This window comes from Pongo abelii, chromosome 3 (assembly GCF_028885655.2).
Source record: "Pongo abelii isolate AG06213 chromosome 3, NHGRI_mPonAbe1-v2.0_pri, whole genome shotgun sequence".
Lineage (NCBI taxonomy): Eukaryota > Metazoa > Chordata > Mammalia > Primates > Hominidae > Pongo > Pongo abelii.
In genome coordinates this window covers 96,825,654-96,852,932 of record NC_071988.2, presented here as the reverse complement: position 1 = coordinate 96,852,932, position 27,279 = coordinate 96,825,654, and the positions used below count along the sequence as shown (strand labels likewise).

General features: G+C 37.4%; 1 protein-coding gene across 17 annotated transcripts in view; it reads left to right on the top strand.

Moving 5' to 3' along the window:
• The window catches only part of G3BP2 (G3BP stress granule assembly factor 2), an 84,947-nt gene extending 58,568 nt beyond the window's left edge, over nt 1–26,379 (top strand). For 8 of the 17 annotated variants that reach the window (XM_009240093.4, XM_063722789.1, XM_054553242.2 and 5 more), the window contains 10 exons: nt 7,187–7,305; nt 10,291–10,372; nt 11,480–11,653; nt 12,198–12,288; nt 13,330–13,432; nt 13,954–14,134; nt 20,449–20,551; nt 22,019–22,147; nt 22,718–22,836; nt 23,467–26,379. In XM_009240093.4, coding sequence (XP_009238368.1) covers nt 7,211–7,305; nt 10,291–10,372; nt 11,480–11,653; nt 12,198–12,288; nt 13,330–13,432; nt 13,954–14,134; nt 20,449–20,551; nt 22,019–22,147; nt 22,718–22,836; nt 23,467–23,739 — 1,350 coding nt within the window. In that variant the 5' untranslated portion in view covers nt 7,187–7,210 and the 3' untranslated portion in view covers nt 23,740–26,379. 17 annotated transcript variants of the gene reach the window in all.
• The last annotated feature ends 900 nt before the right edge of the window (nt 26,380–27,279 follow it).

The window sequence follows — 27,279 nt, the reverse complement described above, 5'->3', positions numbered from 1 at the left end:
TCTAGAAGAGTTAGGAGGAGGTAGTCAACATTGATAATGCAGATGGGTGGAGGATTGAGAAGTCATTCGATTATTGAGAAGAATTGTGGTGTTTCCAGAGAATTGCATTCAAAGGAGAGCTGAGTTATAATATTTGAGAGGGGAATAGAAGATGAAGACAGGTGTACAGTTAGTAACTTAGGGCAGAGTATGATCAATAAACTGCCATGATAAAGGCCAAAAGTACTTTAAGAGTTAATAGAGAAGAGTTATATTCTGTTGAGGAATTCAGTGGGAGTAGAAAGATTTCAAGGGGACAGGATTTCTGCTGGGCCCAGATAAATGCATAGGGTTTCAATCATTGCAGATAGGAAGGTGTGGGATGAGTATTGGAGGAGAAGTCAAAAGTCCTGCTTCTTGTTAACAGACTTTTAGGATCTTAGTGTTGGAATGGCCTAATCTTACTTTTTTGGATGTATGGACTCTAGTATGTTTGTGCCAAATCATTCAGTTAGTCTCTGGAATACCTGTAGTGACTGGCTACTTGTTAAGTAGTTCTATTTGATATTTGGACAACTTGCGTTATTCTTGTGTTATGTTTAACTCAAATCTACCTTCTTATAATTTCCATTCACTATATTCGGTTAGCATTTTCAACTCATTTTAGATATTACATCTAAATTAATGTAGCCTGAGATTGATTGTTTTGGAGGCAGCCCCATTATACTAGTGATTCACTGAACTTTAAATGGTAAACAAAAAACCTAAATGTTTCTTACCTAAAAGGTGACGTTTTAGTCAAAGTTTGAGGAAAGGAGAGTGATAACTTTGGTTTTTACGTTATTTTGAAACTGAGGAAGTACAAGTACATTGTAGGATAATGAAGCTCAATGTGACTTTCTTTTCTAATCTGCATGTATGTTTACCAGTGCTCCACTCCCTCTCAGTGTGTATTATTTACCAATACTCCACTCCCTCTCAATGTGTATTATGAATAGATTCAGAAAATATGGTGACAAATATAGAGCAATTTTCCATGAGAGCTGAAGTACATGTGCTTCAGGAATTAGTCTAGGCAAATGCAGAGGAAACATTTTAAGAAACAGGAATGAATAAAATATTCTGATGAAAATTCACTGGGATTTTAGGTGCGATAGGCAGAGTTGGAGAGTAAAATGCCTCTAAACTATACTGGATAATGTTTTCGGTTTTTTGTTTTTTGAGACAGTTTCGCTCTTGTTGCCCAGGCTGAAGTGCAAGGGTGTGATCTCGGCTCACTGCAACCTTTGCCTCTGAGTTCAAGCAATTCTGCTGCCTCAGCCTCCTGAGTAGCTGGGACTACAGGCACGTGCCACCAGGCCTGGCTAATTTTTTGTATTTTTAGTAGAGACGGGCTTTCACTGTGTTAGCCAGGATGGTCTCGATCTCCTGACCTTGTGATCCGCCTGCCTTTGCCTCCCAAAGTGCTGGGAAGTAGGCATGAGCCACTGCGCCTGGCCTTGGATAATGTTTTCATTTGACAAGTAAAAGACAGATTTGTTCATGAGAGAGCTTTGTTTGTGTATAGAGCTAATGTATCAGAGAAAATTTTACATTGTGCATTCCTGTGTGAGATTCTTCACATTTTCAGGTGTCATTGGAAGAAGTGGGGTGTGATACGTTGTATTTAACTTTTTCTAAAAAGATTGTTAGGTGAGGCTAACAACCACCTTATTGAAGATGGTGGTTATCTTTGAAGGTGCTGATCTAAGAACTTTCTAAAGGTTTCTTTTTGTGTATGAGTATCCTTCAATCTTGGCTATCTTTTTTTTTTTTTTAAACAGTGTCTCACTCCTGTTACCCAGGTTTGAGTGCGGTGGTGCCATCTTGGCTCGCTGCAGCCTCGACTTCCCGGGCTCAGGCATTCCTCCCACCTCAGCTTCCCGAGTAGCTGGAGCTACGCTTGCACACTACCACGCCTGGCTAATTTTTTGTATTTTTTAGTACAGACGGGGTTTTGCCATGTTGCCTGGGCTGGTCTCAAACACCTGAGCTCAAGCGATTCACCCACTTTGGCCTCCGAAAATATTGGGATTACAGGTTTGAGCCACTGCACCGGGCCTTCTTGGCTATCTTTATAGAACTGTATAGTCTTGTAGGCTTGACCAGGGATTTCTTCTCAATTTGTAAACTAGGAAATCGAGATCCAGTAAGGTCATGACTTTTTCATGGCCATGGATAAGATAGTTGAAACCTTTTACTCCCATATTCAGAATTTTGTTTCGTTTTGTTAACTTTTTTTAAGAAATGGAAGGTCCCAGATCTAGAAATGGATTACCTGTAAGGTGCTTTGCTATGAATAATAAAAATGGCACAATTCTTTCTTCTTGTAATCACTTTTATTCTGAAAGTGTAATTTGGCTTTTTTCCTTTTTCTCAACCTTCTTACGTACACTGTGCATGAATTATAAACGCGAACTTTATATTACTCAGTTTTCATAGTCTTATTTCCTGCAATACCCAAACCACGTTGTTTGATGGTTGATCTCTAATCATTTTCTGGTTGATTTCTATCAATTATATTTTGGATCTCTAAATTCTGAGTCACTTCAAATCGGAGTTATGGTTAAAGAAGTAACTGATGTAATTAGTTGAAACACTGTTCTCTCAGTAAATCTTGATTTTGTTTTACCATTCCTTTGGGAGCCTCCTCTGCACCTTAAAAGCTCAGCTTTCTATATAACCTGTTATATGCCTGTTTAGATTTTACCAGATTAGCATTGCCTTACTTATTTACCATTTGAAGTTAACTTTTCAAGTTACTGCCTTCCAATAGTTCTAAGTATTAATTTATTGAGTATTGATTAATCAAATATTACTTCTACTGCCCTTCCCTGTCTCTCTGTTCTAAATTGATGGTATCTTGGCCATTATACTTCAGTGACCGTGTAGATAGTGGGCAATTTGAAGCTTTTTTTGAACCTTGTTACAACAAATCTTTAGAGCATTTTGACCTGTGATATTATATATGTATTATGTACCATTTTATTTTGGTTTGAGAAGCAAATATGTAAGTGACAAAAATGATAGATCAGTATGTACTCTATGAATGATGGGAAATTTGGGATAAATGACAACAGTGTTCCTGTAGAAAATCTGGAAATCCAGAGAGAAGAAAACAATAATTCCCAAACCCGGAAATTCCTAATAGTATTTCTGTCACTATCAATTTAAAGAAAACTATTTTGTGCGTAGTTATTTTGTTCAGAGAGTAATGTAGTATTTTCCCATGTGTTAGTATTATTTTACCATCAATTTTTATGGTGTTAAAATACATATAATTTCCATATTTTAGTGATCTTGTTAAATTTTACCAGGTAAGTCTACTGTTCTTTACCCACCCTCATTATTCAGAATAAAAATGTTAGTTGCTTAGCTGTGTGTGTGTGTGTGTGTGTGTTTGTGTGTTTGTGTGTTTGAGATAGGGTCTCGTTTTGCCACCCAGGCTGCGGTGCAGTATCCTGATCAAAGCTCACTGCACCCTAGACCTCCTGGGCTCAAGCAATCCTCCCAAGTAGCTGGGACTACAGGTGTGCACCACCATAGCTGGCTAATTTTAGATGGGGTTTTGCCTTGTTGCCCAGGCTGGTCTTGAACTCCTAAGCTCAAGCAGTCTGCCCACTTCGACGTCCCAAAGTGCTGGGATTACAGGCGTGAGCCACAGCCCAGTGCTTTGTTACTTTAAATGTAGCATATGTGAGTCCTTTTTGCATTAGGGTTGTTACCCTTATTGGGAGTTTTAAGTTTTCTGGAAAATCAATGACACCTGAAATGGCAGTATTTGGATCTGCTCTTTGTGAATTAACTATTTTTGAAAGCAAGTGAGGCATTATAAAAAATTTTAAACAGGTTTGAGGATTTTTGTAAATCAAGTTTGAGAGTTTAAGGACAGTTAGAGGAGGGATAGTTTGTTGGAAAGGAAGAAACAAGGAACCTAAAAACATAATGTAAAAGTTGAATTGTGAGTCACTAGAATTATGTAAAACTACACTCTTATATGTAAGCTCTACTATAGTTGGTATTTGATTTTTATTAAAACAGCATCACAATTTTAATGACCTATGCGGGGCTGTCTCTGAAATTGTTTTAGTTATTTAAAGTAAACACACATGGAAATTTACTTTTTATTTTTAATTTTTTGTATTGAGATGGGGTCTCTCTGTTGGCCAGGCTGGTCTTGAACTCCTGGCCTCAAGCTTTCCTCCCATCTCCACCTCCCAAAGTGCTGGGATTACAGGCGTGATCCACTGTGCCAGCCTGCAGTGTTTTTTTGTCTGTTTGTTTGTTTTGAGACAGAGTCTTACTCTGTTGCCCAGGCTGGAGTGCAGTGGTGTGATCTCAGCTCACTGCAACCTTTGTCCCCCAGGTTAAAGTGATTTTTGTGCCTCAGTCTCCTGAGTAGCTGAGATGACAGGTGTGTGCCATCATGCTCTGCTAATTTTTTGTATTTTTAGTAGAGACGGGGTTTCACCATCTTGGTCAGGCTGGTCTCAAACTCCTGATCTCAAATGATCCTCCCAGCTCAACCTGAAGTTTAAGCAGGAATTTATTTATTTATTTATTTATTTATTTATTTATTTATTTATTGAGATGGAGCCTCACTCTGTTGCCCAGGCTGGAGTGCAGAGGCATGATCTTGGCCCACTACAACCTCTGCCTCCTAGGATCACGAGATTCTCCTGCCTCAGCTTCCCAAGTAGCTGGGACTACAGGCACCAGCCGCCACACCTGGCTAATTTTTGTATTTTAATAGAGACGGGGTTTTACGTTTTGGCCAGGCTGGTCTCGAACTCCTGACCTCAGGCGATCCACCCACCTTGGCCTCCTAAAGTGCTGGGATTACAGGCGTCAGCCACCGCACCTGGCTAAGCAGGAATTTAAACTGCATCCTGATTTACCCAGTAGATACACACTTAGGAATTATGGTTTTTTTTTTTTTAGTACTTTTAAGTTTAATAGGTCTTTTTAAAATAAAACAGGTGGCTGGGCGCAGTGGCTCACACCTGTAATCCCAGCACTTCGGGAGGCTGAGGCAGGTGGATCACGAGGTCAGAAGTTCAAGACCAGTCTGGCTAACATGGTGAAACCCCGTCTCTACTAATAATACAAAAATTAGCCAGGTGTGGTGACACGTGCCTGTAGTCCCAGCTACTCGGGAGGCTGAGGCAAGAGAATTGCTCTGCCGGGAGGCAGAGGTTGCAGTGAACCAAGATCATACCACTGGACTCCAGCCTGGGCAACAGAGCAAGACTCCATCTCAAAAATAAAATAAAACAGGTTATATTTCATATTTTTCTCTCCTCCTAATCTCCAATTTCTAATGTTGTAATTTTGACTGTTCTGGGGATTATATTCTGTTTTTTGAGACGAGTCTCACTCTGTCGCCCAGGCTGGAGTGCAGTGGCACGATCTTGGCTCACTGCAACCTCCACCTCCTGGGTTCAAGCAATTCTCTGCGTCAGCCTCCGGAGTGGCTGGGATTACAGGTGCCCACCACCACACCTGGCCAATTTTTTTATTTTTAGTAGAGATGGGGTTTCACCATCTTGGCCAGGCTTGTCTTGAACTCCTGACCTTGTGATCCACTGGCCCCACCTCCCAAAGTGCTGGGATTACAGGTGTGAGCCACCGCACCCGGCCCTGGGGATTATATTCTTACAGTAAATGATAAGTTTTGTTTGTGGCTCACACCTGAAGTGGGAGGATCACTTGAGGCCAGGAGTTCGAGACCAGTCAGGGCATTGTAGCAAGACCTTGTCTGTGCTAAAAATAAAAATTAAAAAATTTTTAAAAATTAGCCAGGTGCATGCTTATAGTCCCAGCTACTCAGGAGATTGAGGGGGAGGATCGCTTGAGGCTAAGTCTGAGCCTGGCAGTTGAGGCTGCAGTGAGCCATGATTGCACCATTAAACTCCAGCCTAGGTGACAGAGCGAGACCCTGTCTCACAAGACAAAAATAGGAAATTGTATTTATTTCGTGTTAGTTGTTCTTGTTGGTTTTAACTTTGAGGCACATTATCATAGCACCTAACCCATTCTGTTAAGTTTCCAGTTTGCTTGTTTATATTTCTTGACAGACTATAAACTCCTTGAGGGCTAGAGACTTATCTTGTTCACCGGAGTATTTCATTTATTATAAACAGTATCTCATGTAGTTAGATGCTTAATTAGTGGAAAGAAAGATTAGAGAGACATATTATCAAAGGTAAAAAATGATTATCTCTGAGTACTGAAGTTATAGCTGGTGATTAATCATTGTTACTATTTTGAAAATGGTGAAATTAATTCCCAGAAGGAAAGAGAATACAAAAACACAAGTCATGGTGCTTTGCCATGAGTGTTATCTCTGAGTCTTAACTTGTGCCCTGTGTCTTGCTTCCTAGGATAAAACCACTGGAATCCAGGAATGTAATAGATTTTGGTCCCCAAAGGAAAAAGGCACTGTGAATAGAAGGACTTGTACTTAGTCTGAGGCAGCATTGGACCTCCTGGAGATAAGAAATAACAAAGATGCTATTTCCCTTTACTGAAGGGTAGGGAAATCAAGAAAGAGAGAGAAAGGGAGACACAAATGTTGGAGGTTACCTTATGGATAGTAGTTAGGAATGTATTGTTTTGCTATTTGTTGTAAGTTGCTTTTTAATAGTGGCATTAATTTTGTTCCCATTTGTATGACTAAGAAAATTTATTTCAGGTTAGGCCGGGCACGGTGGCTCACGCCTGTAATCCCAGCACTTTGGGAGGCCGAGGCGGGTGGATCATCTGAGGTCGGGAGTTCGAGACCAGCCTGACCAACATGGAGAAACCCCGTCTCTACTAAAAATACATAATTAGCCAGACGTGGTGGCGCATGCCTGTAATCCCAGCTACTCAGGAGGCTGAGGCAGGAGAATCGCTTGAACCCGGGAGGCGGAGGTTGCGGTGAGCTGAGATTGCGCCATTGCACTCCAGCCTGGGCAAGGAGAGCGAAACTCCGTCTCAAAAAAAAAAAAAAATTTATTTCAGGTTAGTCTGATGGTAGTGGGTTATCAGAACTTATTAACATTAGTGTCACTAAAATTGGTATACAACTCCCCACTGCTAAATTTGGCTAAAAAGAAAATTTATTTCATGGTGGTTGATGACAAAGATGACTTTTTAATAGTTATTCTTGTGTTTGCTCTCTCAGCATTTGACATTGTGCAGCAAAGAAATGGTTATGGAGAAGCCCAGTCCGCTGCTTGTAGGGCGGGAGTTTGTGAGGCAATATTATACTTTGCTGAATAAAGCTCCGGAATATTTACACAGGTAAATTTTAAACAAATAATTTGGTATTTTTATCTACTTTTTTTCTTGGGTATGACTATATATATTTTGCATTTCCTGTCTCCTCATTATCTGACAATATCTTTGTAAACATGTCTAAACTGTATTTAATATTTTATTCATTTGATGGCAAAAAGTGTTTTTAACTGCAACTCACAGTAACAACATTTTATGTCATATTCTGGTACATGACACATTCATATCTATATATGCACACGCTTATTCTTATATGTACTTTAGTATTTTATTTTTAGAGTCATGGTCTCCTCTGTCACTCAGGCTGGAGTGCAGTGATATGCTCATAGCCCACTGTGGCCTCAAACTGTAGGCCTCAAGCGATCTCCCAGCTTGCAGCTTGTCTTCCCAAAGTACTGGGATTACAGGCATGAGACACCAAGCCCGACCTTTATTTCATTAAAAAAAAAAAAAAAAAAAAAAAAAAAAAAAATTTGGGGGCAGGTGCTGGAGAACTATATAAGGTTTTCATGAGGCTGGACACAGTGGCTCACTCATGTAATCCCAACGCTTTGGGAGGCTGAGGCAGGTGGATCACTTGAGGGTCAGGAGTTTGAGACCAGCCTGGCCAACATGGTGAAGCCTCGTCTCTACTAAAAATACAAAAATTAGCCGGGTGTGTGGCAGGCGCCTGTAGTTCTAGCTACTCAGGAGGCTGAGTCAGGAGAATTGCTTGAATCTGGGAGGTGGAGGCTGCAGTGAGTGGGGATCGTGCCACTGCACTCCAGCCTGGGTGACAGAGTGAGGCTTCGTCTCAAAAGACCATATCTTGGGTTTGACCAACTAATGGGTTCCAATATGCAATTTGAAATCAACCGCTTAAATCTTTTTTTTAAAGTTCTCCCAAACAGTGTTGGGGGATGAATCAGTTAAATGATTATACTGTGAAAATTTGTATTTCTTCTGATCTGTAAAATAGTATTCCTTTGTAAAACAGCAGCAATAACCTTATTTACTGTTTTAACAAGAGGTAGACATCTGTAGGCTTGTTTTTTCCAGAGATCGAAGTGAAATTGATTTATATTATGGGTAGTATTTAATTTTTGTTCTTCTTGGTGTATCTTAGCAAGTAGAAGATAGGTGAAACTCTTACAAGAATTAGACTTTGTAAATATTGCAGAACACACTGGCCAAATGGGTCAAGGATAAATATATTGCCACTTACTGTGAGAAAGGCTGTTTAAAAGACTTAAATTCCTTTATCTGTAGGTCATCTTAATTAGCATTTTAGTAGCAATTTGTCTTGCTCTGTTGAACATATGTGTAATCTGTCTTATTCAAGGAGGCATTTTTATATTTACTGTTCGCTTGGCTCTGTTTGTAATTACTTTACGTATGTATATTATGTATTCCTTATGACAGTCTTAAAGTGAAGTTACTTTTATTAGCTCTCTACCTGTTAGACAGTTGAGGTTAGTAATTCATCTAGGATCACTCAATAAGTAAACAAGCTAACCACAGCCAGTATTCAGGCCCCGTTTTGAGTAGTGTCCCCAACCATTCTATTAGAATGTAGTATATATAAAGTGTAACTAACATAAAGTGAATAACTGTATGTCATTCTCTAATTGTAAAAATAAAGATGTTTTTTATGACAATGTATGTGAGGGAGTTTGGGGGAAGATACAGAATTAATAGGGCCTTTTGATATCTGAAATTTGGTCTTTTCATGATACAGGGTTTTTTGTTTTCTTTAGTGACCAAGAACAAATTTTAAAACAATAGGGCCCTACACCATCATGTTTAAACAGTAACAGATTTCTGTTTTAGACTTAGCTTATTTGACCAATTTCTTTCTTAATGAAAATTCAGGTTGTTATAATTTTCCACTTGTGGTAAGCAACACTAATGAATATCCTGAAACATGCATTATTTGTGCACGTTGCTAGTTATTTTCTTAGATACTTTCCTGGAAGAATTAATGCATCAAAGAGAGATGATCATTCTGAGGCTTTTCATGTGTATACACACACAGCCAAACTGTTTTGTAGAAAACGTTGCCAGTAGTACATGAGAGAAAATAGTTTAATGATAAGAGTAGTGGTTAAAAGCATGGACTCTCAAATTAGACTGACTAGGTTCTTATCTTGGGTGCCCCATTTGATAGGTATGCTACCTTAGGGGAGTTAATTTAACCTCTTCTGAACCTCAGCTTGTTTATTTAGATAATAGCACTTCATGAGATTGTTAAGAAAGTTCAGTGAATCAGTACACATAATACACTAAAAACATTGCTTAGCATAAAGGAAGCCCTTACGTGTTTTATTACTATAGGAGTTGTGTTTTCACTGTGAAAAAATTAGCTTCACGTCTTTGAGCTTAATTTAGAAAGATGTTAATTCTAATTGCTTTGGATAATGCCAATAAAAGACTAATTTACACATACTTAAGAACAGTACAAAAATATTAAAAAGAAATTAGATACTGGCATAATTTTGGATTTTAGACTTGGTCTCTGAATTATTTCAGTTATTTTAAATCTAAACAGTTTAAGCCTTTAGAATTAGTAATCATTTGGAGATCTGGATACAGTATTAAACTCTGATTCCCGAACAAATCTAGATAGCTGAGTCTTTGTATCTGAAGAAAAAACAGGGTTAATTACTATAGCATCTGTATTTAGAATGTACTAGTCAAAAATATCCGATTTTTCCACTTAACAAAAAATAGATGTGAATATCTAATGATTGTCTACTTACTGTGCCAGATAAACTAAGCATTCTATGTGCATTAGTCATTTAATCCTTACAACAACCCTATGGAGTAGTTCCTGTTCCTGTTTTATAACCAAGGAAACGGAACTTAAAGACCTTAAGTAACTTACCTGTCCAAGATTACACAACTAATTAGTGACAGAGCCGGATCCAGAACCTAGTCTATGGCACCAGAATTCTACTGCCTCTTAGGCTTCTCTTGACAATTCAGTGTTAATCATTAATTACGGTTTTGCAGGTTTTATGGCAGGAATTCTTCCTATGTTCATGGTGGAGTAGATGCTAGTGGAAAGCCCCAGGAAGCTGTTTATGGCCAAAATGTAAGTATCAATTTCATATGTAGTTTAGAAATTTTGTGTTAAGATGGAGATTTTTAAAAATAGCCTTCTTGTGTCCATGGCTTTTTTTTTTTCTTTCTTTTTTTTTTTTTTTTGAGACGGAGTTTTGCTCTTGTTGCCCGGGCTGGAGTGCAGTGGCGCGATCTCGGCTCACTGCAACCTCCGCCTCCCAGGTTCAAGCAATTCTCCTGCCTCAGCCTCCCAGGTAGCTGAGATTACAGGCATGCACCACCACACCCGGCTAATTTTGTATTTTTAGTAGAGACGGAGTTTCTCTATGTTGAGGCTGGTCTCGAACTCCCAACCTCAGGTGATCCGCCCGCCTCAGCCTCCCAAAGTGCTGGGATTACAGCCGTGAGCCACTGCGCCTGGCCGGCTTTTTTTTTTTTTTTTCCAATATGATTGTTATTGGTAACTGAAATTTACGTTTGACAGTAATTGTCAGCATAAATTGTCAATAGTTGTTCAGTTTGACAATAATTGTCGAACATGCTTGAGTTCTTAAACATCGTTTTTGTATGAAACATGGTGTTATATTGCAATGGCTACAAAGGAGAAAATGGTATGTTTTATATCATGATGTATTTTATACATGAGATAGTTGAGACAGTGTATTAAGTTTATACAAATCTGAGCTAAACCCTATGCTATAGGAATGCACAGAAATGTATGTTTCCTATGGCCTAACAGGGAAGGAAGACTTTGTGTAGAGGATGTGAGACCATAAGAATTGGCCTTACCAAATAAGGAATTATAAGTAGACAAAAAATAGCATCAGCAAACACACAGTAAAATTATGTGTAAGTTCAAGGAGTAGTCAACACAATTTGTGAGAATGACCAAATACTTACTACAGAAAAGTGGGAGAAAGCTGTATAAAGCCCAGATTACTGCACAATATTGGAGAGCTATTGTGATTTCTTTAGGAGCATCATTCTGGCAGTGATGCACAGCGTGGTCGATGGATTCAGTTTAGGAAGATTAGTTAATATTGCAGAGTGGTAAGGAAATCAATGAGGGTAGGTAATATTGTTGTGTAGGTAATGCAGTATCACAGAGTTTATATTTTTCCCTCCCTCCCTAATAAAGGATATACACCACAAAGTATTATCTCTGAACTTCAGTGAATGTCATACTAAAATTCGTCATGTGGATGCTCATGCAACCTTGAGTGATGGAGTAGTTGTCCAGGTCATGGGCTTGCTGTCTAACAGTGGACAACCAGAAAGAAAGTTTATGCAAACCTTTGTTCTGGCTCCTGAAGTAAGTTTCTCATTTCACTTAGTTTTCATTTATATGGTTGCTAGTTGTGAAGTGTCCAAAGGTTTCTTCTAATAAGTTTAGATTTGCATATTGTTATTTTTGAGGAATTTGTGTTTGACCTGTTGTTTGAGTGAGTGAGTGTGTGTGTGTACATGTGCTTTGACTATTTGGAATTAAAAGTCAGATACTGATACAGGTTTGTAAATGGGTGATTAAGATTACATTAATACAAAAAATATATTGGTATATTTGAAAGGTTACATTTGAAAACAAAATAGAAAAGTTCTTTTGGTTTCTTTTCTATTAAATAGCTGTTTCTTGAGTTCTACTAGGTTGGTGCAAAAGTAATTGTGAGTTTTGCTATTATATTTTTTCGAGTGACCTTTTTATTTTATATAAACATCATAGCATGTTCAGCATTGGAAAATTATATTGAGTCCAGATCTCTAGTATTAAAATGAGAAATTGTGTATGCCATGTAATTTGCTCTTTTATATAATACCAGATTTCTGGGTATTTATGGAATAAATGTTGTTTCCTATAGGGATCTGTTCCAAACAAATTTTATGTTCACAATGATATGTTTCGTTATGAAGATGAAGTGTTTGGTGATTCTGAGCCTGAACTTGATGAAGGTGAGGTTACTTTGAAGATACGAAGATAGAAGGGTTCTGTTGGTATTCTTTATGGACTAATTTCTATAAGTATGACGTCTACGGAAATTTGCTTCTTTATTGTAACTGTGTCAAACATCCTTTTTTCATGGTTTTGTTGTTGTTGTCGTTGTTACAAAAAGATGTCCATTGTTTGAAAATATACAAAATTTGGATATCAAGGAAAAAGGTTCCCCTTAGTCTCATCCTCTGTAGATAACCAAGTTTGGTGCCTATTGGAGAAGGTTTTTGGATTCTATACTTGGCAACATGTATTTTTATAAATGTGGAATTACACTGACTCAAAGCTTCCTTTTTTTTAATGTAATATGTCTTCGTTGGCTGTCTATGTTGTGGCTATGCCATAATTATTTGATTCATCTTCCATTGATGTACAGTGGTTAGTTTATCATTATTGCTCTATTAAATATATGTGACAAAGGAAGCTAAATTGTGGCTTTAATATAACTTTTTTCCTTTTACTAAAAGATTTGTTTTTTTCTAATAGAGTACAATAAATATTAAACTTCATCGTTGCTCTCCAGTTTTTGAGAGAACGGGGATTGTAGATGAATTCCTTTGTTATAAAAAAAAAAAAATTTTGGGGGGCCGAGCGTGGTGGCTCACGCCTGGAATCCCAGTGTTTTGGGAGGCCAGGGTGGGTGGATCACTTGAGGCCAGGAGTTCGGGACCAGCCTGGCCAACGCAGTGAAAACCCATCTCTACTTAAAAAAAAAAAAAATTAGCTGGGCATGATGGTGCATACCTGTAACCCCAGCTACTCAAGAGGCTGAGGCAGGAGAATCGTTTGAACCCGGAAGGCGGAGGTTGCAGTGAGCCAAGATCACACCACTGCACTCCAGCCTGGGCAACAGAGCAAGACTCCATCTCAAAAAAAAAGGAAAGAAAATTGTCAAATTTTCTTTTTTGCTATCATACCACTTCCTTAAACATATTAAAAATATGTCCGTTAGAAATTGTGAAGCCTCTTTAAAAAAGATGTGCTGTATTATGTATTGTCAGAATCAGAAGATGAAGTAGAAGAGGAACAAGAAGAAAGACAACCATCTCCTGAACCTGTGCAAGAAAATGCTAACAGTGGTTACTATGAAGCTCACCCTGTGACGTAAGCATAGTATTGGCAAGGTTAAATTTGGTCTGAACTATGTCAGCAAGGTGGTTTTTGTTCCTAGAATTATTGTTGGAAGTAAATTCTTGATAAAACCACCTATTAGGTCAGTATTTGAGTACCTATTGTATATATGCAAGAAATTTGGAAAGAATGGTTTTATTTAATACAAAAATTGAACATGGCTTGCACCAAAATAGTGGTTCCTTACTGATAATGTGGAGTGTTTAAGACAACACAGAGTAAGCATTTTATTTTTATAAAAGATAAGGTTTATAGTTAGCACTAAAGTAAACATTCTTAGTAATTCAGTTTTGAAATGGTGGGGTTAAAGAACTGCTACTTGAGAGTATTATTCCTTCTGTCTTATAGCTCTTTTTGGAATTTTGCTTTGAATACTTTGTAGACCTAGAACAAGTTATTGGCATATAACTAGTTACACCCATTGGATTAGAGAGAAATTGAATTTTGTCTTACTTGAACTCCTACTAAAAAGTGAACTAAATATTTTATTGTAGTAATGGCATAGAGGAGCCTTTGGAAGAATCCTCTCATGAACCTGAACCTGAGCCAGAATCTGAAACAAAGACTGAAGAGCTGAAACCACAAGTGGAGGAGAAGAACTTAGAAGAATTAGAGGAGAAATCTACTACTCCTCCTCCGGCAGAACCTGTTTCTCTGCCACAAGAACCACCAAAGGTTAGATCAAAGAACTCTTTAGACTTACAACATCACATGTTCAAATTTGGTGCTGTTAATGAAGTATGACCTTTTTCTATTATGTTAAATTGTTTAGTAAATTATTTTATGTATATGAAAGAAGCTGTGGGGTTTTTTGTTACCTGAGAAAATGTTGTTTCCCTGCCCCGCAAAATACCCCTCTAAGAGTGAAACTTATAACTTAAGATGAATCCTTGTCTGTATGCATTGTTTAGTAACTTATATGAAATTATTTGGATCCATGTATAGAGCTGTCAGTTGTTCTTTCATTCTGTATTAAATTCTCTGAGCACAGATGCACCAGGAATCATGCAGTTTCCCAACTTAAACAAGTTGGTCTATAATTAAAAGAAGAGATACCTGTTGTTTGTGGTTTAAATGGGATCAGTTTCCTTTCTACACCAATTAAACTATCTTGGAAAGATGAGTGACATCCTTAGTGTATCATGTAAGCCTACCCGAAACTTCTTTTATCTTTCTTCAAAGTCAAAGGTTAAAGTATATTTGAGTAGTGATAGGAGGAGATTCTTTGTTCAATTTGTGAATGTCAGAGTTTCCAGCTAATACTCTCTTCTTTCCTATCCTTCCCTCTCCCGTTAACACCATCACACACCCTATCTTACCCCCAAAGGGAAATTGTTTCTATTAGGTTCAGGTTTTTCTAGCATGTTTGTTAGTGGTTTTGTTTGCCACTTGCTCATCTACTTAGAGTATGTAGGAACTTGCTTATGGTTTTACTTAGTAGTCAGACAAAAGTTATAAATAAGCTTGCATAATGAGATTTTGAAAGCTGGCACATAGACTGGCATGTGTGTGTGTGCCTTTCTTTTAGGAGTCTTCCAATGTAGAGCAATAGTTTAGAAATGAAAAGAAAATATATATTTGGAAGTTTCCCTATAGGAATGTTGGTGGTTTTCCATGATTAGTAGTCTAGGTTTGTTGCATTTCCTGCAGGCTTTCTCCTGGGCTTCAGTGACCAGTAAAAACCTGCCTCCTAGTGGTACTGTTTCTTCCTCTGGAATTCCACCCCATGTTAAAGCACCAGTCTCACAGGTAACCAATCTGTGAACACATTGGATTGTATCCTTGTTACATTGCCAATTGCTTATTTTTAAAATACTTTTAAAAATGAGTCAATCAGAAATTATGGATTAAATATACAAAAAACTTGTATTATATGTCAGTGCACCCACTTTAAATGTCGAATCTCCATTCATCATCTACATAGGTGGTATTTGGGGTTTGGGTGTGTGAAATACAGATTAAGTTGGTTTTTACCAATATATAATATTGTCATTTAAAAGGCTTCTTAAAACAACAAAAAGAATATTCCTTTTTCAAAAGCTTCAAATTCTATTTAGCAAAAATATTTTAGGTAAGAAATTCGGAGAGGCACAAAGTAGTGTGGCGTAATAAAGAATCGTTTTTTTTTTTTTTTTAAAAAGCAAAAAAAAAAAAACTAGGAAACTTTTTAACATACGCTGCCTAAGCTCTCAGTGTGTAAGTGGTTCACACCACTTAATTGAAGCCTGTACCAACTTATGACTGTAGTGTTCACCTTAACTGATCATTCTAGTATTCTGCTTTTTGTCTGTTTGTCATCTTACCCATTTCAGAGCTTTCAAAAATGTGAAAATAAGACACTGCCTACCTAAGAAGTTTATTAGATTTAGTTTAGAATGAACTAAATTCTAATTAAGTTTATCAGCATATAAAGGGTGTCCAATTTTTTCCCTACATTTTGCATTGAACTTCATTCCACTAGAAAATTTATGTTTGAAATGTTAGTGTATAAATGTATCTTTTATGTGTTCTAAGCAGTGAAATTTTGAGGTTTTTAAAGTAGTAATTTTTAGTTTTTTGGTGTTGGGACACGTAATCAACTACATAAAAGTAGAATACGCCCATGATACTTTTTTGTTTTTCATTTGGGTATTCAGGGAATACGTGGTTACCCTTATGTAAGATGGTCACCCAGAGTTCCATCTTAACAAAGGAAATTAGTTTGTGCAGTATTATTTGTGCTTTTCTACCTATATGAAGACCCACTAAATAACTTTTGGCCCTTCTTTTGGAATCTTCATTTCCTATCAGATTTGGATTTGGAACCTTTGGATTATTTCATTTCAGAGAGTTTAAACAGTTAAAATAGCTAGTGCTTATGCCTTTGGTATGTGCCAAGCATTGTGTGAAGCACTTTTTGTTCATTTTCAGTGAATCCTCACAACCACCCTGTTAGGGTGGGTACTATTGTTTCTGTTTTAGAGGTCGAAAAATTGAGGTCTAGAGTAACTCACAGACATTTATGTACATAGTAGGGTTGGGCTTTGAAGTCATGCAGTTGGACATGAGTCCATATGTGGCTCATGTAAACGTTTATTTTTTTGAGACAGAGTCTCGCTCTGTCACCCAGGCTGGAGTGCAGTGGCAGTGGCGCTATCTCAGCTCACTGCAACCTCCACCTCCCCAGCTCAAGTGATTCTTCTGCCTCAGCCTCCCGAATAGCTGGGATTATAGGTGCCCAACACCATGCCTGGCTAATTTTTGTATATTTAGTAGAGACAGGGTTTCACCATGTAGGCCAGGCTGGTCTCAAACTCCTGACCTCAAGTATCCACCCGCATTGGCCTCCCAAAGGGTGGGGATTACAGGCGTTAGCCATTGCACCCAGCCTCATGTAAACCTTATGCAGTTCTCCAGCACCTTGCTGGAGAGTCATGTATCTTGTCTGTATTTGCATCAAAGAGGACTCTTAAGACATGCCTGATTAAATCCTACTCTCTTGCCCAGAAAAAAATACCTTCATATTTATCTCAAGTAGTTTGCCTTAAATATATTTGCAAAGTTAGTTATAGGAAATGAAGTTGTATTTCCTATGCCACCCCTTTAATAAAACAAAAATTTTAAATGTTTAGAATTTAAACTTTAAAAGAACTTTCTAATGTCTTTAGGCTATACTTAAAATGGATTCAAGATATTTCTACTTGATTTAATAATCCTTCAATTTTAGTTTGTTACTTTTGTGTAGTATTCATTTCCTTGTACTTTGAACATAGATTATTGATAAAAGGAAGTTAATTCCAGGGTATTGGTAGGCATTAACTTAGAAGTAGGTAAGTTAATTTCTTGAATAAAAGATTTTGTCTGGAAATTGACTAGTTCACCTGCAAAGCTTATGTTTAATTGAAGGGCTTATTATTTGTGGTTATACCTGCTTTTACTGACTTGATTTGATGGTTCTGTACTTACTTCATATTCTGTTTGACCTTCATTTGTGGGTTTGTCATTTGATCATACTTTCTGGTTGCATGGAATTAATTTTAAGGCCCTCTACTGTGTGGCATATTGGCCATTTTATCTGTTCAGAAAAACTAGTTTTAATCATGAAACTGGAGACCTGAAGAATTATAAGTATGCAGCTGACTTAGTTAACATATGTCCATCAGTTACTGAAAGGGACAGTGTTAGCTTTTTGTTCTTGTATTTTTCTTAAACTGGAATCATCAGATACCTACTTAAAGTGAGATTCCTAAGTCAATGGCATGAATTATTTGTAAGGTGTTGGAAATTATTAATATTTAACTTTATCTGTTTTTAATTTTCATCCTTAAAGAATAAGGAAGAACTTTATTTTGCTACTTGTAGTTACTCGTGTTTTGATAATCTGTTTTGAAAAGAATTTAAATCAGTCAAGACCAGGGCCTCAAGTTCTTTCATAACATTTGGATTAGATGAATCTAAGGTTTTTCTTAAATTTTGTAATAAAGGTACATTTAGTATTTTTATTAATTGCCAGTAATACACTCACTTTATTAAACTTTGACAGAGTACGTTTATTCTCTAATTCTGTTTACATTCATACTGAAGTATGCTTTTAGACCCCCTTAGTTGAAGTTTCTAAATAACTGCCTTTTTCAGCATCACATTTTGCATCAAATTATTATGTAGAATTAAACCCCAAATACAGATAGCGGTGCTCTCAGGGCTGTCACTTAAGTATCTTTGTCAGACATAGAACATTATCCTGCATGTTTTGGGTCAGAGAACTAAAAATGTAATTTAATTTAAATGAAGCAATAGTTACTGAACATCTATGTCTGATAGCACTGTGCTTGGTTCTTTGGGTGATGTAAAAGTAAGTTAAGATACGGGCCTTGGGCACTGGTGTGCCTGTAGTCTCAGCTGCTTGGGAGGCTGAGGCAGGAGGATCAGTTGAGCCTAGGAATTTGAGGTTACAGTGAGCTATGATTGTGCCACTGCACTCCAGCCTGGGCAATAGAGTAAGACTGTGTCTCTCTAAAAAAATAAAAGATACGGAGCTTATAGGAGTAAATACATATAAATAACAAAACCTGGAGAGAGTTAAAAATATTCATTTTATAACTAGTAGAATTCTAGAATATGGTAAGCAACTTCATCTCGAGGGAAACAGGACATTGACATAGAGGAAAACAGAATGTAGGAAGAGGCAGGCAAACTTGGTTCAACTGTTAGCATAGGAGTTAATATTCGTTTTGGTTACAGTGGCTGAAATCATTTACATTAAATTGTCATTTTTGAAAGAAGCTTTTTGTTTTTTTTTTTTGTTTGTTTGTTTTTTTTTTTTTTTTGAGACGGAGTTTCTCTCTTGTTGCCCAGGCTGGAGTACAATGGCATGAACTCTGCTCACGGCAACCTCCGCCTCCCAGGTTCAAGTGATTCTCTTGCCTCAGCCTCCCTAGTAGCTGGGATTACAGGCATGTGCCACCATGCCTGGCTAATTTTGTATTTTTAGTAGACACAGGGTTTCTCCATGTTGGTCAGGCTGGTCTCGAACTCCCGACCTCAGGTGATCTGCCCGCCTCAGCCTCCCAAAGTGCTGGGGTGACAGGCATGAGCTACCGCGCCTGGCCGAAAGAAGCATTTTTGTGTCAAAATTTGTCCTTGTAAATTACAATATCTGTTATATAAATGATTAAAGAGTTTGAGCCGCTGCATGGACTGAGGTCCTCAGAGATGACCACTTTTTTATTTATTTACTTATTTCTTTGAGAAGGAGTTTCACTCTTGTTGCCCAGGCTGGAGTGCAGTGGCGTGATCTTGGCTCACTGCAACCTCCGTCTTCCAGGTTCAAGTGATTCTCCTGCCTCAGCCTCCCAAGTAACTGGGGTTACAGGTGCCTGCCACCACACCCAGCTAATTTTTTGTATTTTTAGTAGAGACTGGATTTCGCCATATTGGGCAGGCTGGTCTCAAACTCCTGACCTCAGGTGATCCGCCCGGCTTGGCCTCCCGAAGTGCTGGGATTACATGGAGATGGACCATCTTTAAAGATGGGACGGAAATTACTAGCTTTCTGAGTTGAGGACATGTTCTCCATATCCTGTTGGGTGTTTTCAGCATCCTTTGTAGGCTCATATATTTGTCTTTCCTTGGACCATAAATATTTGGGTAGTAGAAGGTCTGAAGAGGTTGGGAATACTGAAAATGCTGTTGTCTTGAGGAAAAGGTAATAGCAGACACCGGTGTAATTTTGTTTTAAAAATAATTATATGTTTAATTCAGCAGTTGGCAGAAACTTTTGGGAGGCATCTTAAACTGTCCTATTACTCCCAGCCCCCTAGTTAAGGAAAATTGTTGGGACCAATACTTCAAATGCATATTTTTCTCATAAGGAAGAACAGTAGGGAGCTAAAGGACTTTAACTATTTGAGATGCTACATACAAGTTCCTATAAGTTTCTGTCATTTTTTTAACATGCATTTTAACCTTACAGGTAGCCATTTTAGGTGTTAGAGCAAGCTAATTTTTATACTTTGAACTATAAAAATACTGATTTTAAGATTATGGGCAGAGATTTAGGCAATACTACTGAGCACTGTTACATTTGAAGGATAGCAAATTAGATTTTCAGAAATTATGTGTCATGTATTCTTGTCTAAGATGAAGATGGCTTTTAATTTTGTTTATGTATTTACATGGAGTGGTTCATCTTGCATTTTTGTGATTTTTTTTGGTAGCAATACCTTTTATGCTATTTCAGTGTTGATATAACTTTAATGAGAAAATGTGACTGTAAAAAGCAGCTTATTGTGAGTTACACAGCATTAAGTGGGAAAACAAAAGCTACCTACAGTCCTAGATTGGTACAGAATATCTTGATAAAAATTTATTTTTCTCATACATAGGACACTATGTTAAAAACATTCTAAACTTAAAACTACTGTTATGTCTGCTAGTGACTTGTTAGTTGCTTTGGTTGGTTTTTCTCCGGTGGAGTGTTTTTTATAATGTTTTTTTTCTTTATATTTTAGCCAAGAGTCGAAGCTAAACCAGAAGTTCAATCCCAGCCGCCTCGTGTGCGTGAACAACGACCTAGAGAACGACCTGGTTTTCCTCCTAGAGGACCAAGACCAGGTGAGTCAGCTCCTTTATAGCCTTTAGCATTTAACATTTGTAAGGCTGGAAAAGACTGAACTTAAACAAAAAACTATGATGTACATGTTCTATACACAGATCCGTATAGTCTCAAATTGCTTAAAGATGTGGTGTGAGCAACCTGCTAAAATAGTGTCTGGGGCCAAATAACCAATTTTTAGGGAGGATTGGTTGACATGCCATGGTGACATATTTTGAAGGTGTAAAAGACTTAAGTCTTACGTGGTTATTGTCACTGGTTTTTTGTTGTTTGTTTTGAGACGGAGTCTTGCTCTGTCACCAGGCTGGAGTGTAATGGCGTGATCTGAGCTCACTGCAACCTCTGTCTCCCGGGTTCAAATGATTCCCTTGCCTCAGCCTCCCAAGTAGCTGGGATTACAGGCACGCGCCACCAGGCCCAGCTAATTTTTTGTATTTTAGTAGAGACAGGGTTTCACCATGTTGGCCAAGATGGTCTCGATCTGCTGACCTCATGATCTGCCCTCCTCGTTCTCCCAAAGTGCTGGGATTACAGGCATGAGCCACTGCACCTGGCCTAGTCACTGGTTTTAAGAGTTCAAAACCAAGCTGCCAATAACCTACTCTCTTAGCACTCTTATCTCTTCACAGATAAACAATAAGCACATTTTGATTTTTAGGTATTAAGTAAGTTGCCATGATTTTTGACTTGCTTACCTTGTTAGCTATATACGTAATACTTTTATTTCAACTCTGTAAGAATGTTTAGATTGCTTTGGGGAGGAGATGGGAGAGATGGAGATAGTATATATCACATTTACAATACTAATTTTTAAAGTGATATGTTACCAAACTAGAAGTCCTAAATTTGTCACTAATTAAACTTGGGATCTTGAGTGAGACCCTTAAATTCAGAGCTTCTTTTATGTCAAATATTACACAAATTATTCTTGTATTGCCTATTTTCCTCACTGTGTTCCTTGTGTTATTGGGAGAATCAAATAAGATTTTATGTATATCTATATACATACACACTAATATGTATAGACTGCATAAATGTGATTATTGCTGTTAAAATTTACTGATTGCTGTAATGTCATACAGCCAAAGAATTTTGAATTTCAAAAAACTAAGCAAATATGTAGTAGAGCTATACCTCACTATCTGAAATCTGCTTGGTTCCTGGGTGATGGCAACAGTTTGGTTAAGGAGGAATACCTGTAGTACTAATATTTGATTTTTGTATAATCCAGTAGATCTAGAAGAAGCTGTTTTAGCAACCTAGTCATTGTCCTCACTTTACATTTTAGTGTCACGCTGTTTTCTAACCTACTAGTAATAAATACTTTTGCCTCTTCTTCAGGAAGCTCACCTAGTCTTACTAAACTAAAACAGGAATATCAATATTAAGTGATTTTTACATTCATTCCCTTGAAGTAGTTTTTATGATATTGTAAACTTTAATATCTGCTTTATTTCTATTCTCAGGCAGAGGAGATATGGAACAGAATGACTCTGACAACCGTAGAATAATTCGCTATCCAGATAGTCATCAACTTTTTGTTGGTAACTTGCCACATGATATTGATGAAAATGAGCTAAAGGAATTCTTCATGAGTAAGTGATTTATTTTGCTGTAGAAGTTTTTAGATTATTTTAAATTAAGCAAGAGGCATATGGAGCTTTTTAATAACTATTTTTAAAAAATGTTTCTCTTTATACTGTGTCCAGCTACCAGACTCACCTTAATTGTGCAGAAGGGAGTAGATGACTTATCTCACATGTTTCTCAGTGACTGCTTAGTGTTGATATGGCCTGGCTCAGTAGTGTTTAGAAGAAACAGCTGGATAAATCAGTCATAAATTCAGAGATAAAGGATTCATTTGGCAAATGGGTCAATATATTAGGAGAAAATACATTGTCTTTCCAAAATTATGCAGTTAACTTTACTTATGAAAGGATTACCAAAGATGCAGAAAGGTAACACAACAGGCGGGCAGGCTACTTGGTATCTTAGGTGATTGCCTGCTTGAGTAAATGTACCTTGGCTATCACTGTGTGTAGAAGCTTGCGAGTTTTATTTTAAAATGGATCGGGGAGATAACGATTATTCATCCTGAACAATTAGAGCCATCAAGGTATTCTGTTAAAAATATTTAACCCTTGATGTAATGTATATTTTCACAGGTTTTGGAAACGTTGTGGAACTTCGCATCAATACCAAGGGTGTTGGGGGAAAGCTTCCAAATTTTGGTTTTGTGGTTTTTGATGACTCTGAACCAGTTCAGAGAATCTTAATTGCGAAAGTAAGTGATTTAAAGGGCATAATTCAAGACTTTATTATTTCTGTTGTGTATATTAATATGAGGTATTTAAAAACCATAGAAAATCTTTTAATAATAAAGCTAAAAATAGTTATTAAATGGTATTTATGCAAAGAATAAAGATTTGTTAGCAGTTTGCAGATCATTTTAAATTTTGTTACTTGCTTTGCTGAAGAAGGTGGGAAAGATTGCATGTTAAGAATTTTGGCTGGGTATAGTGGCTCACACTTGTAATCCCAGCACTTTGGGAAGTTAAGGCAGAAGGATTGCTTGCACCCAGGAGAGTTCAAGACCAGCCTGGGCAACAGTGAGACATTGTCTCTACAAAAAAAGAAAAATAGCCGGCCATGGTGGTAGACACCTATAATCCCAGCTACTCAGGAGGCTGAGGTGGAAGGATCACTTGAGCCCAGGATGTCAAGGCTGCAGTGAGCCATGCTTGTGCCACTGGTTGTCACCAGCCTGGGTGACAGCTGAGACCCTATCTCTGGGGGGTGGGGGGCTTATAAAAGTGTTTTATTCCTTATGCTTATCTGACTTACCTGTTCAGAGTAATCATTTCTATTGCTGTCTAACCTGCCCATGTAAATATTTTTCTTCTCTTTTATAAAGCCGATTATGTTTCGAGGGGAAGTACGTTTAAATGTGGAAGAGAAAAAAACAAGAGCTGCAAGAGAGCGAGAAACCAGAGGTGGTGGTGATGATCGCAGGGATATTAGGCGCAATGATCGAGGTCCCGGTGGTCCACGTGGAATTGTGGGTGGTGGAATGATGCGTGATCGTGATGGAAGAGGACCTCCTCCAAGGGGTGGCATGGCACAGAAACTTGGCTCTGGAAGAGGAACCGGGCAAATGGAAGGCCGCTTCACAGGACAGCGTCGCTGAAGCTCCACTGTTGGCAAAGTCTTGGCAGTGGTACATTATTCATCGTGTTTGCATTCTTGTTAATTTTTTTTTTTGGCTTTGGAATGTGACACAGCCTTTTTGATCATTTCTTTGATGTGAAAAGCATCTTTGGTTATCAGTTAAATTGAGGTGGACATTATTTCCCCAATTTCACAACAGGATTCACATTGTTAATTTATAAATCTAGACTTGGAGAATTAAGGACTGAGAAATGACCATATCTTAAACTATCTACGACAAAGTGAACTTAAAAGGACATGCCCACTGAATTCAGGTCCTTTGAGTAAAAAAAAATCTTCTGCTGCACATTTTGTTTAAGTGTTACTGTTTCTGCCTGTTAATGTTGGGAACACAAATAGTGCAATTTGTGCAATTGGAGAATCTTGCCTTTTTTCTTGGCTCCCCCCAAAAATACAAACAGAAACTTGTTATGCACTCATCAAAATGTACTAATGGGTACTCTGAACTCATTAACATTGACATCTGCAACAGGAGGCAACAGGGAAAAAAATCTTTCATCTTCTTTTCCAGTAGTGAATAGTTTGTGAAATGATGAGGGCATTTTATCTGCTTGCTGTGACCAGCGTGTGTACACATAAACCTTAACAAGACTACAAGTATATTCCAGAAGGAAATCATTTTAGTTATGAACTAAATAACAAAAATTAGAACTTCAAATGCGATGGTCTTGACTATTAGACCAGATTTAGTAGCTCCATATCTAAGATTTTTCTACCTGCCCCTCTTCAGTACAGGGATGGCTGGCTGCTCAACACACTCCTCCTCCCCTTTTTTCCTTTCTTTAAGCTGTGTACAGTGAAAATTGTCTTTACTGTATTTTTGTTCTCTGGTAATGTAATAAGCATGATGGTGCCTTCTATTAATACATCATTCCAGTCTTGCTGGTAATTTTGTACAGTATAGTGTATGAATTGCTGTGCTGCAAAGCCAAACAGCTGCAAAATGTTGAAAAATCATCGAAATGTATAAAAATTGCAGTATCTTTAAAATCAGTAAAATGGACTAGCATATTATTTATCTTGTTCTTCAGTTAACAACTTTGTGTTCTCTGTGGGAGGGAGGGAGTCCTGTGTGTTTGTGGGGAGAGGGAAGGAGGAAGTCAGTTATTTGAGTAAGTCTCTAGTTGACTTTTCTCTTAGCTTGAATGTGGACGTTGAAACGTATCACTTCAGGGCTTGGAAAAGTCAGTCAACTTGACGTACATTTTTAGTGACATTTTAAAAGCAGTCAGATTCTATAAATGGCAAGTAAGCCTGAAGTGAGGATACTGCAATTTTCGGAGAAAAGAACAGCAGCTCTTTAAGTGTTTGCATTTTCTATTTGGGGGGCAGGGAACTGTCATTCATTTTGCACAATTCTTGAACTGATGTCAGCACCCGAGTGGCTCCTGAATTTAAGTCTGGGACGACATCTTTTATTTTTACATGAATCTTTAAACAATTCTGTGAGCAAAGTTTGTAGCTGCTGGATTATTGTCTGTCTTTATAGCAAGTTCCAGTAAACCACAAGTATGGCAAAGCTTATCCAATTTTATGCTTGGAGCAATCAGTACATACCAGTTTCTGATGTTTCAGGCAGGAGTGGGGTAAATAAGTGTGACCACTTAAAGCTGCTCGTTAGCATGGAAGACTTCTCCATTCTATCTTTGTAAAACAGAGAAGATATGCACTTGACATAGTAGCAAATTGGTTCTGAATTATGCAACCGTTTGCTATTTAGTAAACTAGCAAATGATGCATGTATTTTGTTTTTCATGTACTGGGCAATATGAGTAAAATCTGTCCCTTTTTCCCCCTTTGAGGTCTTCCATGTTTGAGGGAAAGTCTTGCACTATTGCATATATTTTGGGGACACAGATTTTCATAGTTTCCATTTTTGGGGGGCTTAAGGATTTTTTTTTTTTCTGTTTGAAACAGTTTTATACTTTCTGATGTATAGTACTTGAAATTCTTACCAGAAAATTACTTGGGAGTTTTGAAGCCTTTATTAATACTACTTTTAAAGAAGCAGTTGTTTTATTGTCAATGTTTTTTTTTTTCCCCCAAGCATATTTTCTTGTATTTCTGTTTCCATATATATATATATAAAAAATTTCCAATTCAGGATATTGCCCTGCCATCCATGAAAACTGTTCTGGCACCAAAAGTAATGACAAATGTTAAGTGTAATAATAGAAAAGTAGAGCAAAGAGCCATTCAGCTTCAGTCTTTACATACCATGAATAAAACATTAAAACATCATATGGAGAAGTTTACATGGTGATTGTTCACCTGCAGTACTGTGGACTTTTAACATTTTGTCCTCTTTTCAGTGAAACAGTAAAAATATTCATCTACCATTACTGTTATTTGCTGATTTTGTTTTATTTTTTGATGGTAATATTCTATCCTTATGACACTATTGCAACCAAATTGGCTTTACCATCTTGGCTTTAGTAGGTATAGAAGACAATGGATTACCATCTTTATTGCTGTAATGTGTTAAGCATTATATGCTAGTAGAATCTAGTTTAATTGTTTCAGGTGGAAAGTATTCTTTGAGTTTCCATATTGAATGTGTTTGGACTAAACAAACAATAAACTACTGATGTCTGCAGCATTTATCTATGTCCCTAATTTAATCTATAGTTTTTATTGTTCCCAAATGTTTTCTCCCAGTTGCATTTCATACAAACTAAGTGGGAATAATAAGCAGTTGGGTTTTAGAACAATTTCTTATTTGTGAAATTTGATATGTATAAAAAAAGTAAAACATTTAAGTAACACTTGACCATTGTAAGAGATCTATCCCAGTCCAGTTAGACTGCTGGTATACAGGTTGAATGTTAGAATAATAAGCAGTAAGAAAGATGAGAATGATCTAAAGCAATTACAACCTTGGATTTTCTAAAGTATTTTCTGCCTTGCATCTCACAAGAAAGAAGGGAAGGGATGAGAAGATTGAGGTTACCTGAAGTTAATGGATACGACTCAAGTTCAGAAATTGGAACTAATTTATCAAGCTCTCCAAAAATATTGATGTAATTATTAGCCATATTTAGTCATGCTTTCAATGAAAAATGAGGTCCTAAGGCATGTGTAATTTCAGAACTTGAACCTTTTCCTTCCTAAAGGGGATGATATAGTTGAATTTTACCTGCTATTAATAACACTCTTAAGATTTCTAAATCAGTCTTCACAAACTTGTACTGGGGAGAAACCAGAATAACCATTGCTTAATCTTAGGGGGGAAGGAAGACTTAAACCTTTTGTAAACTGACTTCTAATTATATTGTAATTTATCCAACTCTGGCAACGGAAAAACATTTTTTAAAGGGGTAAAATGTGTATCTCAGGGTTGAAAATAGGTTCAAATTTAAAAGAGCAAATTATTACTTGGTCCCGGGAATTTATATGGAACAACGTATTTGAAAAACGTAGCCACTCAAGAGGTTGAGTTGCTCATCATAATTTATATTTTAGCTACACATCAATAGAGACCCTTGATTTTTTTTTAATT